Consider the following 15,672-nt stretch of genomic DNA (forward strand, 5'->3'; position numbering starts at 1 on the left):
GCTGACAGGAAACGGGAGAGAGATGGGGGGATGACATGCAGTAAAGGCCGTGTCGGGTCCGGGAGTCGAACCCGCGGCACACTGCGACTGGATTACCAGTCCGGTGCCCAGACCGTTACGCTACGGCCTGGGCAGGGCTGGGATTTTTACCAAAAAGCCCCCCCTTTTAAAATACACACACACATACATACCTACATACATATATTTCAGAAGTTTTAGCAGTTTTTAAGGACCCACTTTTAGGCCAGTGCACCAGAGCAAGCTCTTGCCTTTTTTTAAACCCTACCCATTTTGACCAAATACACGCACACGCACACGCACACGCACACGCACACGCACACACACACACGTAATGTACCATTGATGTACGACAGTGCTGCCAAAGACAATGACTCAGGATCTATTTGTCCTTTGGGCATGGTGTGTGTGCGTGTGCGTGTGCGTGTGCGTGTGCGTGTGCGTGTGCGTGTGCGTGTGTGTGTGTGTGTGTGTGGTGTGGGTGCTGCGTGGTGTGTGTGTGCACAGCTCAGCGGCAGCATGATGAGCCTGTTCAGCACGGGGGAGTTCGGCGCGGTGGAGGTCAGAGGTCGTATCCAGTTCTCATTGGTCCACGACGACCACAAGGAGGAGCTTAGAGTGAGAGTGTGTCGCTGCGAGGACCTGGCGCCCGCCCACAAGAACCGCTCCGACCCGTGAGTACGCTGTGTGTGTGTGTGTGTGTGTGTGTGTGTGTGAAGAAGAACTGGGAGGTGGAGGCGCGGGGGGTGTGCTACCCATTCTGACCTGAGATCAGATTCATACGAGGTTCCCACTGGACACACACTGGTCTGATTATTAACCTATTCTGACCCGAGATCAGATTCTATAAAAAATGTCAGTCGTTTTTCGATTCTTTCATTTTTACGAGGTTTGTTTTGTCTGCAGGCACATACAGCAGAACAGAACATGTATAAAGGCTAGATGGCTCAAGGCCGTGTCTCTGACGTAGTTCACCCGGCGGCCATCTTGCTACAGTATAGTATGTTCAATGGCAGCTCAAACTAAAACGGTCATAAATCCCTCAAATCTTGACTGATTTACAAAGGGGTTGGTTTATTACAAACGTTGTCAACCCGGGCACGGTGGCACAGTTGGTAGTGCTGTCGCCTCACAGCTAGAAGGTCCTGGGTTCGATTCCCGCTCGGGACGCTGTGGATGCTGGCGGCGTGTTTCCTCCTCCGCGTCATCAGTGCCCATACCCGAAGGCGGGGTTGGCGATAGGGCCTTTCTGTGTGGAGTTTGCATGTTCTCCCCGTGTCCCCTAGGGTAGGTACCCTCACAAAAACATGCAGTAATCCTGGTCTCTATACTGCCTCCCCCTGGCCAGCCGGGGCGCCTGATGGAGGGGAAAGGAACTGGTCTCTATACTGCCTCCCCCTGGCCAGCCGGGGCGCCTGATGGAGGGGAAAGGAACTGGTCTCTATACTGCCTCCCCCTGGCCAGCCGGGGCGCCTGATGGAGGGGAAAGGAACTGGTCTCTATACTGCCTCCCCCTGGCCAGCCGGGGCGCCTGATGGAGGGGAAAGGAACTGGTCTCTAAACTGCCTCCCCCTGGCCAGCCGGGGCGCCTGATGGAGGGGAAAGGAACTGGTTGGAATAACGTGTTCCTTCCACGCGCTACGTCCAACCAGGGAAACTCCCCCCTGTCAGGTGTAAAGGAGCAACTTGGACACTCAGGCATGAAGGAAGCATGAGTTCAAGTCCGTTGCTCTCCCCTCGTCCCCCATATATGGAGACTAGGTTGGTGGAGGGTGTGTAGAGCCCAGGATCACATTAGATGATTGACACAGGGGTGAAAAATGGGTTACAAAATCGTGGGATAAAAAATATATTAAAAAAAAATATATATATATATATATCGTTGTCAACGTGGCTATGATTCAGGACGCTTATCTGCCTAACTTTTTTTTTTTATATGAACATCGTATAAAAGCATTATATTAACCCATTCTGAACGGGCACCCATTTTGGTGTCAGCATCATGTCATGCTTTAGCTATTGAAAAATAGCAGACCTACAAGCTCATATCGCGCCACCGAGTGGCGCGCTACGAGCTTGTAGGTCTGCTATTTTTGAAAAATCGAAGAACGACTAACATTTTTAGAATCTGATCTCAGGTCAGAATGGGTTCATCAGACCAGTGTGTTGTCCAGTGGAAACCTCGTATGAATCTGATCTCAGGTCAGAATGGGTAAAAAAAGTACATGCCCCATATAGAGTAGACACAATGTTATGCTGTTCCCGAGCAACGTCGCTCTCCATTGGCTAGTAGAGCACCGCGTGCATGCTAGTACAGATTACCAACCCACCATAACCTTTTTCAATCCAAAGTGAAAGAGGATTCATTCAAAGTAATTCAAACCTGTTGGTAATCACTCAGAATCCTCCAATTATATATTAACCCATTCTGACCTGAGATCAGATTCTAAAAATGTCTATTACATCCTGACAGTTTCATTATTAACCCATTCTGACCTGAGATCAGATTCTAAAAATGTCTATTACATCCTGACAGTTTCATTATTAACCCATTCTGACCTGAGATCAGATTCTAAGTGTCTTCGATTTTTTCAAAAATAGCAGACCTACAAGCTCGTATCAACGCCACTCGGTGGCGCGATACGAGCTTGTAGCTAAAGCATAACATGATGCCGACACCAAAATGGTTCCCGTTCAGAATGGGTTAAAGTCCTATCTGATTACATTAAACGATGTTAAACTCACTTTGCCACGTAATTTGCCACTCGATTTGCCACTCACTTTATGCATGCGCATACCTTCTATCTAGTCTATGTACCAGTGTTGTTTTTGGCAGCAAATTTCTATTTTAGTTTAGTCATAGTCTTTGGACTGAAACTTCATTTAGTTTTAGTCACATTTTAGTCACCATTTTAGTCACCGTTGCGACGCGTTGTGAGCTTGTAGCTATTTTCAGCATGCAACCAAGTGTAGAATGACTTATACTGGATCTCTTCCACTGGATCTCGTGTCCACTAGTCCCTTCCTAACATTTTAGTCTAGTTTTTATTTGTCAACGAAATTGTCAGTATATTTAGTCTTAGTTTTAGTCATCGTAGCTTAGTTTTCATTTAGTTTGTTCATTTGTTTTTGTCAGAGAAAATAGGTAGTCGACGAACATTTTTCGTCTTAGTTTTAGTCGACGAAAACAACACTATATACACATTTATCACATTTCATGTCTGTCTGCGTCTGCGTGCCTTACAGATACGTCATGTCTGTGTGCGTCTGCGTGCCTTACAGATACGTTTCATGTCTGTGTGCGTCTGCGTCTGCGTGTCTTACAGATACGTCAAAACCTACCTGTTGCCAGACAAGTCGTCTCACAGTAAGAAGAAGACGTCTGTCCGGAAGAAGACGTTAAACCCAGTCTATGATCAGACGCTCAGGGTGAGTGTGTGTGTTAGAAGACATTAAAGCCAGTCTATGATCAGACGCTCAGGGTGAGTGTGTGTATGTTAGAAGACATTGAACCCAGTCTATGATCAGACCCTCAGGGTGAGTGTGTGTGTATGTTAGAAGACATTAAACCCAGTCTATGATCAGACGCTCAGGGTGAGTGTGTGTATGTTAGAAGACATTGAACCCAGTCTATGATCAGACCCTCAGGGTGAGTGTGTGTATGTTAGAAGACATTGAACCATTCTGACGGCCGAGGGGAAGATGATCAGAGTGTCATGTCATTGTGTTTCCACAGGGGGGTGATGAAGGAGTGTCATGTCATTGTGTTTCCACAGGGGGGTGATGAAGGAGTGTCATGTCATTGTGTTTCCACAGGGGGGTGATGAAGAGTGTCATGTCATTGTGTTTCCACAGGGGGGTGATGAAGGAGTGTCATGTCATTGTGTTTCCACAGGGGGGTGATGAAGGAGTGTCATGTCATTGTGTTTCCACAGGGGGGTGATGGAGTGTCATGTCATTGTGTTTCCACAGGGGGGTGATGAAGAGTGTCATGTCATTGTGTTTCCACAGGGGGGTGATGAAGGAGTGTCATGTCATTGTGTTTCCACAGGGGGGTGATGAAGGAGTGTCATGTCATTGTGTTTCCACAGGGGGGTGATGAAGAGTGTCATGTCATTGTGTCTCCACAGGGGGGTGATGAAGAGTGTCATGTCATTGTGTTTCCACAGGGGGGTGATGAAGAGTGTCATGTCATTGTGTTTCCACAGTACAGCATGGCCGAGGGGGAGGTGAAGAGTCGCACGCTCAACGTGTCGGTGTGGCACGCCGAGGCGCTGGGCAGGAACGTGTTCCTGGGGGAGGTGGAGCTCACCCTGGCCACCTGGGACTGGAGCTTGCACACAGCCCCAATGGCACCACCTGCAGCCACGGGTAGGTAACTGCACCCTGCAGCCCCCAATGGCACCACCTGCAGCCACGGGTAGGTAACTGCACCCTGCAGCCCCCAATGGCACCACCTGCAGCCACGGGTAGGTACTGCCGGTCAGAGAGGTAGGAGGAGAACCACTTCAGCGCCGTCCCGCCGATGCCTAGATCAGCTAGGGGTGTCTATAGACCGATTCCTTACCGGTTTCATGGTCGCAGCCTACGTATTTCCTGTAGGCGGACTCGACGTAGCTGCGGGGGTAAAACCCTCACCAGGCGCACATCTTCCACTACAGTGAACGGCAGAGTGACTGATGTTAGTTTGCCTCAAACTTTACTCCTTTACCTGCTTTTTTACTAACACTAACATTACAAAGATGCCCAGAACATCGAGATGAACCTGTGTAGTTTATGGCTGCTCCAACAGTAGTGGCAACATAACAAATAAAATAAAACGGAATGTCTAATATCCACCGCGATGGCTGAGACCAGAGCCATTGAGTAATGGTTGAGACAAAGCAGTGAAGAATCCTGCAAGATACATAATTTCAGTCTTACCCAATACCCAATCTTTCTGTTTTATGAACACAAGGCTGCTGTATTTTATACCTCATACTAAGCATTTAAAGTATGAGGTATAAAGTACAGCATAAAAGGTAGGTGGCTAGCGCACATCCAGTTCTTGTCTGGTGCTGGCCTTCATCACCTGATGAAGGCCGTTCACGGCCGAAACGTTGTGTATTAATTATGGTGTTTTGAATAAAAAGCAAACACCTTGGAGCAAATCTGTGTGCGGACTCTCCTCTCTTCATTATAAAGTACAGCAGCCTTGTGTTAATAAAACAGAAATATTTGGTATTGGGTAAGACTGGCGTTATGTATCTTTCACTGCTTTGTCTCAACCATTGCTCAATGGCTCTGGTCTCAGCCATCGCAGTGGATATTAGACATTCCGTTTTATTTTATTTGTTATGTTGCCACTACTGTTGGAGCAGCCATAAACTACACAGGTTCATCTCGATGTTCTGGGCATCTTTGTAATGTTAGTGTTAGTAAAAAAGCAGGTAAAGGAGTAAAGTTTGAGGCAAACTGACATCAGTCACTCTGCCGTTCACTGTAGTGGAAGATGTGCGCCTGGTGAGGGTTTTACCCCCGCAGCTACGTCGAGTCCGCCTACAGGAAATACGTAGGCTGCGACCATGAAACCGGTACGGAATCGGTCTATAGGAGCAGCTGGTGGTTCACTGTGTCAAATGCCGCCGATAGGTCTAGGAGAATCAAGGACTGCAGAGTGGGAAGCAGCCTGGGCAGCATGTAGTGGTTTACGGATGTCGTGTTGGAGGAGAGCTCTGTCTGGAAGAGACGGTGTCACCGCTCTGAATTACAACTAAAGCTTTTTATGTAACCTCAGTCTCCTCCTCCTCTCCTCTCCTCTCCTCTCCTCTCCTCTCCTCTCCTCTCCTCTCCTCTCCTCTCCTCTCCTCTCCTCTCCTCTCCTCTCCTCTCCTCTCCTCTCCTCTCCTCTCCTCTCCTCTCCTCTCCTCTCCCCTCCCCTCCCCTCCCCTCCCCTCCCCTCCCCTCCCCCCTCCCCTCCTCTCCTCTCCCCTCCCCTCCCCTCCCCTCCCCTCCTCTCCTCTCCATTTCCACAGCCTCCTTTCTTGTCTTCTTCCCTCCCTGCAGGAGTCGGTGCTGTCTTGCTTACTCATGCCACAGCAGTAACCTCTCTCCCCCCCCCCCCCCTCTCTCTCTCTCTCTCTCTCTCTCTGTCTCTGTGTCTCTCTGTGTCTATGTCTCTCTCTCTTGCCCTCTCCGCCCCTCCCATCAGGTCCAGCTGAACCCAGACTCCATTAGCAGTCGTGGGACGGCCTTGCTCTCCATCAAGTTCACCCCAGCGGGCTCAGAGGGTGAGTGTGAACGATTTTTAGCTCTGTATATCGTCAGAAACAGAAATCTCTACATTTTCTGACATTTTGTGGGGTTCTTTTCAGTAAATAACAAAAGCATCTTTTGAATCTAGTAAATCCACTTGTCGACCTTGTTGGTACTAGTTGACTAGTTAAATATTTGTTTTATTTTTTATTTTGTAGGCCTCAAGATCAGGTACGTTATAGTTATAGTCACCAATGCATACAGTTTTTAAATGTACAAATATTTATTCCCCCCCCCCCCACCCACCCTCCCAAAAAAATAACAATTCTTCTTTTTTACATAATAGGTAGTTAAACAACCAGTCCACTAGTCGACTAGTAAAAATGAGTAGAAGTGAATGCCCTAGTTGGGACTATGTATTCATAGGTTAGATTTAGGGTTTGCGGTTTATACGTATAACAAGGCATACAAGTAAAATAATAATAATTTATAATAATAATAACACAGAATTTATATAGCACTTTTCAGTGCTATATATATATATATATATATATATATATATATATTAGGGCTGTCAAAGTTAACGCACTATTAACTAGTTAACTCACAATCCTTTTAACGGCACTATTTTTTTTAACGCGCGATTAACGCACTGTGAAGTTTGACAGAATGGTTGAGAGACGCATTAGTCAAGGCAGGATAGATAGGCAGAATATGTGCTTATTTAAAGTGCTGAAGGCAAATCGTGTTAATTTATGGCATACATGTTTTCTAGGGGTATTAAGGTCTGCTGAATCCAAATCTGCTGTATGCCAAGCTCAGAAATTGATGCTAAGCCCTCAAAATGGACCATTTAAAGATGGCGGCCACCACTATGCTGAAACATAATAAAATGCTTATATTTTTGTCTAAACAAGGTAGAAATATAGACTGAAGTGACATTTTTATGTTTTCATATATGGGGAATCCAATTCAATATTCTGATTTGAAATCAAGTTAGATGAAAACGCTTAAAATTCATACATATTGGGAAAATTGTCATTTATTGTCGAATATCATTCCAACCAACTTTATGCAATAATTTATATATGTTCATTATGTACATAATGTGTCATTGTATAAAGGTAACCAACTCCATAATACTTGTGCAGAAACGGCTTACAAATAATATTCCATGCCTGTGGTATAAACTGATGGCCTAACTATACAATATCAGCCACAAACGCTTGCTGCTTCTCTATGAATAGTCAAGGCTCTAAGTCTAAGGGATCAGTCTAATCACTAAGTTTCCCCAGATGCAGCCCAGGGCATGCTCTAATGATTTAGCTAGGGCACCCAAGTCAGCGACCTTCCGGGTCCCCACAGCAGCCAACTCCAATATCGCCACCACATATAAACAGGGATGTAATGTTTGAACCAGATGATCAATGTTTGAACCAGATGACCAGATTATCAACATATGCAAACTTGTGTATTTATTTATTTTTGACAATTAGATATATGTTGAAATGCTTATCTTTATGATTGGGTGGAAGTATAATTTGTATATTTCCAAGATGGCAGTTATAGGAAGATTTGTTATACCCAAATCTTCCTATAACACTCTTGGTAAACCTGGTGTATTATGATGATTAAATATACACTAGAGCACTTTAATTTGCTTATTACCAATATGGTCACAATTCACCAAAATCTATTGTACATTTTCACCTAGATTGAGTTAAACTCAAAACAAATAACCTATGCAATTTAGAGATTTTGAAACAATGACAACAACAAGTAGGCTAAGTAGTAAGTAAGTAGTTTTGATACAGCTAACATATGAAACAGTACAAGTACAATTTTAACATTGTTTAGATTTTAAACAATACGTTTAGATCAGACCAGCAATCATTGATATTTTGCCACACGCACACATGAACGCACGCACACGATTGATGACAAACGTGTACACCTAATGTCTGGTACTTTCTTCTTCAAGTAACTGGAGAAGCGATTTTTGGGGGGCTTATCAGTGATGAGCTCATGGATGATGATGACATGTAGGGTTAACTACTGCTTTGTAACAAGAAAAATGTGCTCTCAAACTAATCTGGATTTATCTGCACTACAGCCTTGAAACCATCCTGAAAAGGACACAAGAATAGTTCTGTACCTGGCCCATGCTGGGGCCAATGGCCATAAAGGCATTTGTCTATCAATTATAGTTCTTGCAATCCACTTATTTGAGACATGAGCATCACATCTCTGGATTGGCTTTGGCTCTCTTCCATGTGCTAACAGGCTGTGAATATAGGCTGTTTTGGAGGCAACACTGGATCTGACAGGTTGCCCTCACCAATTGGAGCCTGTGCAGATCAACTCTGATGTCCTTTATCTGCGTCTTCAGCTATCTCGATTCCCCATACAGTACATCTAGCGATTCTATAGACAGTTGTGATTTTCACATCAGCATCTTTCTTTAGCACATCCATGTGGTTTCAGTGGCTAGTCCCATCCCACTGCTATTGTGTCTGCATGGTTGTCATATTCATGATTTCAGTATATGGGACTCCATAACAGTAAGTAGTACAAGTAAGTAGGTCAGAGTGCCTTCTTATCAGAGTCGGAGGTGCCCAAGATCAAAGCCATGGCATAGTCATAAAGGGTACACGTGACATCATCATCATACACAGAAGTTATGCGGTAACGCCTACTGAGTGGAAAAAAACACTTTCTGGCCTTGCAGCCCATACCTCCGAACAGAAATCTGATTGCATTAAACGACGTTAAACTCACTTTGCCCCCTCACTTTATGCATGCACAATTTGCACATACTATTGTGGTTGAAAGGTGAGTGCAGTCTATACTGAGCAACCAGGCCATGTGAGGCCATTGCCTGCACCAATAATGAGGGTCCAGACGACAACATACAGTATAAGAACCTTCCAATGTTTCTAAGGATAAAGAAAAAACAAGTTTGCCAATATAGTGTCAAAAGTTAAGGTACAACAAGGTATTTTCATATTGCCTCCATCTTGGACATATGCAAATTAGGTGTCCAGACACACCCAATCATAAAGATAAGTATTCCAAAATGTTTCTTATTGTCAAACATCCTGACATGGACACCAAGTTTGCATTTGTAGCTCATCTGGTTCAGAAGATATAGCCAAAACCGTTTTCAGGTGGCAGCCATATTGGATTTAGCCACTATGGCGACTGTGAAGGTCACCGGCTCAGGCCCCCTAGCTAAATCATTAGAACATGCCCTGGACTACATCTGGGCCAAATATGGTGCTTTTAGACTGATTAGCACGAAATATCCCTAAGGGCCTGACTAAAGAGGCCAATTGTCACTATAAATTATATAAAAGTGGTTTCTTCACAATTGATCTTAAATCAGAATATTTCATTGTATTCCCCATATATGAAAACATAAAAGAGGACATTTCAGTCTATTTTATACCTTGTTTAGTCAAAGAAAATGTGTTTTATTATGTTTCAGCATAGTGGTGGACGCCATCTTTAAATGCTCCATTTTGAGGGCTTAGTGCCATTTTTGAGCTTGGCATTCAGCAGATTTGGATTCAGCAGACTTTAATACCCCTAGAAAGCATGTATGCCATACATTAACACGATTAGCCTTGATGCTAGATGGGAGTGAGTTCCACAGGGCGGGGAAGGAAACTGGTATAACTCTGGCTTTTTTTGGGGGGTTGGCGATCTCTAAAACTGCCATTCAATGTTTCAATGTTTCATGTGCTCACAAGTACAGTACAACTGTGTGTGTGTGTGTGTGTGTGTGTGTGTGTGTGTGTGTGTGTGTGTGTGTGTGTGTGTGTGTGTGTGTGTGTGTGTGTGTGTGTGTGTGTGTGTGTGTGTGTGTGTGTGTGTGTGTGTGTGTGTGTGTGTGTGTGTGTGTTGTATACATGTGTGTGTGTGCGTGTGTGTGTGTGTGTGTGTGTGTGTGTGTAGGAGGAGGAGTTCCCCAGACAGGAGAGCTCCACATCTGGCTCAGGGAGGCACAGGGTCTCCTCTCCGCTAGAGGAGGTCCAGTGGACTCGTTTATCAGAAGGTGAGCCAGTGTTCATTGGTGTCAGCATTATGCTATGCTTTAAGCTATTGAAAAATAGCAGATCTACAAGCTCATAGCGTGCCACCGAGTGGCGCGCTATGAGCTTGTAGGTCTGCTATTTTTGAAAAAATCGAAGAACCACTGACACAGAAACATAGCTTTTTATCAGAAAACTGTCAGGATTCAGAAGACATGTATATAAACTGATCTCAGGTCAAAATGGGTTAACCACCCATCTGGTTCAATTTGTACCATCCTACTGTTACATCCATACTCAGGGCTGCACACAACTTTTTTGGTCTAGTACTCAGAAGAGCACCTGGAGGAGTTGCTTGGTGCTCCTAAAATGCGGCGACCCGTCTCGCCGGATGGATAAAAGAGGGATGAATAACTTATAGCAAAACAATATTTATTGGATGAGTGGGGAGTCAATGGAGGGTATTGCAACTCTAGATTTAGCCCTAGAATGGCTCTTGTTGTAGATTCATCCCATTATTAAAAATATATAAATTTGCTAAAATCTAGGTCCATGTGTGGTCCAGCCCTATGGAATGCATATTATAATAAAAACAAGTTAACAACTTAAGGATAATATGATATGAGCATCAAAGCAATATTAGATTTTGTATTATTTTGTATTTAAATAACCAATCTACTAGCTCACAACGTGTTGCGACACGTTGTGAGCTTGCAGATCAGCTATTTTTTTTAACATGCGACACATCGTACGGCGAATCATACATCAGGCTTCCCTAGTTCCCTTTTGTTTTTAGATGAGGCGACGTACGTAGTCAGACAGTCAGACACACATGGCTCCTCGGTGAAAAAAATAAACAGTGTACACTACCCGACTTTACGATAATAAGGGACAGTATGTCGAGACACGGTGTTCATGTTGGGCAGCAGCAGTGCCAGTCCGCAATGCTTTAAACTCTTCCCACTCCACTATGTCGGAACTAAAACCTTAGTACCCGTAAAAGTCGGTGGCCGGTGCCTAGGCTGTGAGAGACGCTAATATGGTTTCTGCCTCGGATTCGGGTTTTGAGACGGCATCGCACACGAGCAACCATGCTGCTCCAGCAGCCGGAAAACAAACACAAGCACAGCGGCAAATGGGAAGAGTGCAAAGCATCCAAAGCATGACCTTTTACACCGGGGACTACAGTAGTTTGCTATCTGAAACGGAGAAGAGAAGACGAAACTATTTGTGTAAGGTTTTCCTGTCAACCGCCCTCCGCCTCCTCCCAGGCTCCTAGCACTCAGAAAGAAGCATGGATCCTCCCCCTTATGAGTAAGGACGCGCTGTGATTGGGCCAGTAGCCACTTTGAGTGGCAGTCGGTGGAAATGCTCTCGCCACAACATTTTCTAGTATTCTGGCCATAATAATCATTCTGGGCGGCCCCAGCTGTTGGTACGCAGAAGCGCTTCCCGGCGCTTGATTGACAGCGCATTTTTAATTTTTACCGCGCATGCGCACCTGCGCACCACTTATGTGCAGCCCTGTCCATACTGTATATCCCTACTGTATATCGCCGCTGTCGGGAAGAATCCTCTCATCTCCATATTCAAACATTTCTTTCATAAATTAACCCATTTATGTCTGACGTCGAAATAAAAAACAAATGTCTTCTAAATCCTGACAGTTTCCTGAACAACCTCATGTTTCTATGTGTCAGTGGTTCTCAAACATGAACATGAGGAGGTGTTGTTTTTGAAAAATCGAAGAACGACTGACACAGAAACATAGCTTTTTCAGAAAACTGTCAGGATGTAGACGACATTTTTTAGAATCTGATCTCAGGTCAAAATGGATTAAAACCTCCTGAGCCCCAATCCCCCGACCCCCGCCGGCGGGGCCTAGATTGTGTCCACCTCATGAACAGCTCTCAGCGGGTAAATGGGGCTGGTCAAGGTCTCAGGTTCCAACTCCCATATTTTAGATTTTCCCTCCCGGACCCCCGTGGGGTAGAAAAGGTTTTAAAGGATGTTTTAAACCGCTCTCACCAGCCAGGCAGCCTCCCTCCCTCCCTCCCTCCCTCAGCTAGAATCCTAACTGCTCTCACCAGCCTCCGCTAGAATGGGGCGCGGTGGCTTAACTTACAACTTACGTATACATACATACGTTACCTGTTGGCTAACCAATAATATTGAAACTGGTGACGTAAATTGTAATTATGTTTCATTGAAACATAATTCAATGAAAACAGAGAGTCTGAGATTTGAAAGTTCGTAGCGGTCGACAGTATACTTGCGCACTCTGCTTTGCGCACAAGTAGGCCATGTATGTATGTATGTATTGGGCATGTCAGGCCCAAATATGGAGTCTATATGCAGATGTCAGAACAGCATTGTGATGTCAGAACAGGCCAGCCCCCCCCCACTATATGGAGATCTACTCTATACCCTTACTCATTCTCACCTCTCATTGGTGGGCTGGCTGTATGGGCAGTTCAGAAGTCTGCCTACCAGAGAGTTATCATGCTGAAATAGAAGCCATTGTTGCGTCAATAAAAATCCAATCGTGTGGATCTGGGGGATTCCACAGGGGAAATGGCGTGGCTCCGATTTTAAGCCATGCCGAAATAGCCTCCGTAAAAAGAGGCGCGTTCAGAGAGAGAGAGAGAGAGAGAGAGAGAGAGAGAGAGAGAGAGAGAGAGAGAGACCCATACTGGAAATGACTTGAGGCAAGCTTCAGGCCTGACGTCGAAAAAAAAAATCTAAATCATGACAATTTTCGGAAAGATTTGAGGCACATTTTAACGTTTCTTTAAAAAAAATAGCAGACCTACAAGTTCATATGAGCTTGTAGATCTGCCATTTTTCAATAGCTAAATTATAACATAATTTACAGGTGCCCCGGCTGGCCCCGGGGGACACGGGGAGAACATGTGAGGGTACCTACCCTAGGGGACACGGGGAGAACATGCAAACTCCATACAGAGGAGGCCCCTTCGCCAACCCCGCCCACACACAATCTGTTTGTGAGAAAAACACTCGGGTGTCATGACTCCTCTTCTCTTCTCTTCTCTTCTCTTCTCTTCTCTTCTCTTCTCTTCTCTTCTCTTCTCTTCTCTTCTCTTCTCTTCTCTTCTCTTCTCTTCTCTTCTCTTCTCTTCTCTTCTCTTCTCTTCTCTTCTCTTCTCTTCTCTTCTCTTCTCTTCTCTCAAAAACCGCATCTCCGCTTGCGGGAAACCGGAGGCTCCTCCATTCTGTCCTGGAAGAGAACGTTAACTTCTCTTCGAGGTTCCTTCCCGTCTCTCTGTCTCGAGGCCGTGACACGATATTACTTTACGGGAACTGTAGTTTAGTTCAAAGAATACTGAGAGTTTCAGTCTTGGGAGGGAGGCGAGGGAGGGGAGGGGGGGGGGGGGTAGTGGAAGAAAAATAACTAAGACATTCGATACTGGCATAATTAAATTCCGATAATGCGGAGCTCGTGGTTGAGTGGTTTTGACATGGTGCAGAGCGCGCCGCCTGACAGAAAGAGAAAAGATGGATAGATAAGCTGTCATAAATAAATAAATGGCTGTCATGGCGTGAGTGCAGCGTTGGGCTTTGATTTATCCGCTGGTGTTAAATGGTGCCGAGTGCCCACAAGTAGATCTATAAACTCCTTGATGGCGTGATTGTGTAGTGGCTGATTTTACACTTGGTTGCATGCTGAAAATAAAATAGCAGATCATCTATACATCTAATGGCTTGTAGATCTGCTTTTTTTCCCCCAGCGTGCAACCAAACATAAAACGACTTGCCTTTTTAGTTTGACTGGATCTCTTTTAGTCCCTTTTATTCTAGTTGTTGACATAATTAATTAATAATAATAATTGTCAGTATAGTCTTTATAGCTTTAGTCATAATAGTGAAAAAAAGGCTATCGACAGACATTTCCCATCGTCATTTTTGTCGATGAAATCAACATTGCTACAAAGTATTAAAGGTATATTCAGTGATTTCACTCAAAAAACCTTAGGTTTCGTTTTTGGCTGTGGGACCCAGCCTTTCGTCCAATCAGGATAGAGAGTCAAAAACGAAACCTAAGGTTTTTTGACCCCCAGGGGTTAACTGGGGACAGGAAGGAACTCCTTATATGGCCAGCACACTCTATAGTAGGAGGATTATCACAACAAAACAAAAAATAAGTGATATTTGAATAAGTGAAATCACTGAATATACCTTTAAATCATTACATGAACTCATTCACTGCCAGATTAAATACATAATCCGCCCGCTGCCAGCTTTTTTTTTTTTTTTTTTTTTCCCTTACCAATTCTGTACGTGTCCGGGAACCGTACATACATCGGCAGCACAGAATGACCCAGTCTCCATAACATCTACACCACTCGTTGTATGAAAAAAAAGCCCACAACATCATGGAAGACACCAGCCATCCCGCAAATACCCTGTTCAAAACCACTCCCTTCCAAAAAACGCTACCAGAGCATCAAATCTCGCACCACCCGTCTCAGTAACAGTTTCTACCCCCCCCCCAGGCAGTCAGGCTGCTTGAACTGTATTGCACTGTTTTGTCACTTCACTTGCACTTGCTCTGAGCAAAATAAATTTCATTGTATTTATACTCTGTATCTATACACATGACAAATGAACCTGAACCTGAACCCCTTTTGGTGTTTGAAGCATTATGTTGTAGGCCTACTTTAGAAAAATGGCAGATCTACAAGTAGGTCTGCTGCTTTTGAAAAAATCGTGAAAATGTGTTGGCGAAAAAGGTTGAGCACCACTGACATATAGAAACATTATTTTTTATATATATTTATTTATTCAGGGAGGTGTACAAAGTTAGTTTCACATAGTCATTGTTGTTGGTGACATTCCCGCCCTTTTTTTTTTTTTTTTGTGCAACCCTTCCCCTTGGGCTGGGCAGAGTGACCAAAAGTGGTCACGGTTGCTCAGCCCACCCTCCCGTTCACCCTCCCACCCTCCCATGGGTCACAGGGGAGGCAGAACATCAAAATAAATGTAAATACAACACAATAAGGAGAAAACAAATAGTAAAGTAAGCAAGGTAAACAAAAAAGAACAACGAATGAACAAAAATAGAAAATAAGTAAAAAACTAAAAAATAATAAAGGAACGTGACAGACAAAAAATAAGATACAAACATTATAATATAGCCTACTGCATACCTCCTTGGGACGTTGAAATTGATGCTGGGCAGTTAAATAAAATAGATAAAATTACGACTGATCGCTCGGGAGTGTTACCAAGCTGTTGAAGTATGTTATGAAGGGCCGCCATCTAGTATGGAATTTCCCGATTGAGCCTCTAGTTTTGAATTTTAATTTTTCGAGCTTTAAGAGAAACATCACGTCTACCAGCCAGGTGGATATAGGTGGGGGGGAAG

The 15,672-nt window shown here is 44.4% G+C and overlaps 1 protein-coding gene across 1 annotated transcript in view; it reads left to right on the top strand.

The window, feature by feature from the left end:
* LOC310871134 (synaptotagmin-like protein 1) overlaps positions 1 to 15,672 on the top strand; it is a gene marked incomplete at both ends in the record, with an annotated part of 54,073 nt that overhangs the window by 22,047 nt on the left and 16,354 nt on the right. Inside the window, 6 exon segments of the mRNA XM_083782623.1 lie at positions 526 to 692; positions 3,345 to 3,447; positions 4,227 to 4,352; positions 4,354 to 4,389; positions 6,209 to 6,287; positions 10,210 to 10,309. Coding sequence (XP_083638749.1) covers positions 526 to 692; positions 3,345 to 3,447; positions 4,227 to 4,352; positions 4,354 to 4,389; positions 6,209 to 6,287; positions 10,210 to 10,309 — 611 coding nt within the window.

The sequence above is a fragment of the Protomyctophum parallelum genome (assembly GCF_964188405.1).
Source record: "Protomyctophum parallelum genome assembly, chromosome: 1".
In the NCBI taxonomy this organism is placed as follows: domain Eukaryota; kingdom Metazoa; phylum Chordata; class Actinopteri; order Myctophiformes; family Myctophidae; genus Protomyctophum; species Protomyctophum parallelum.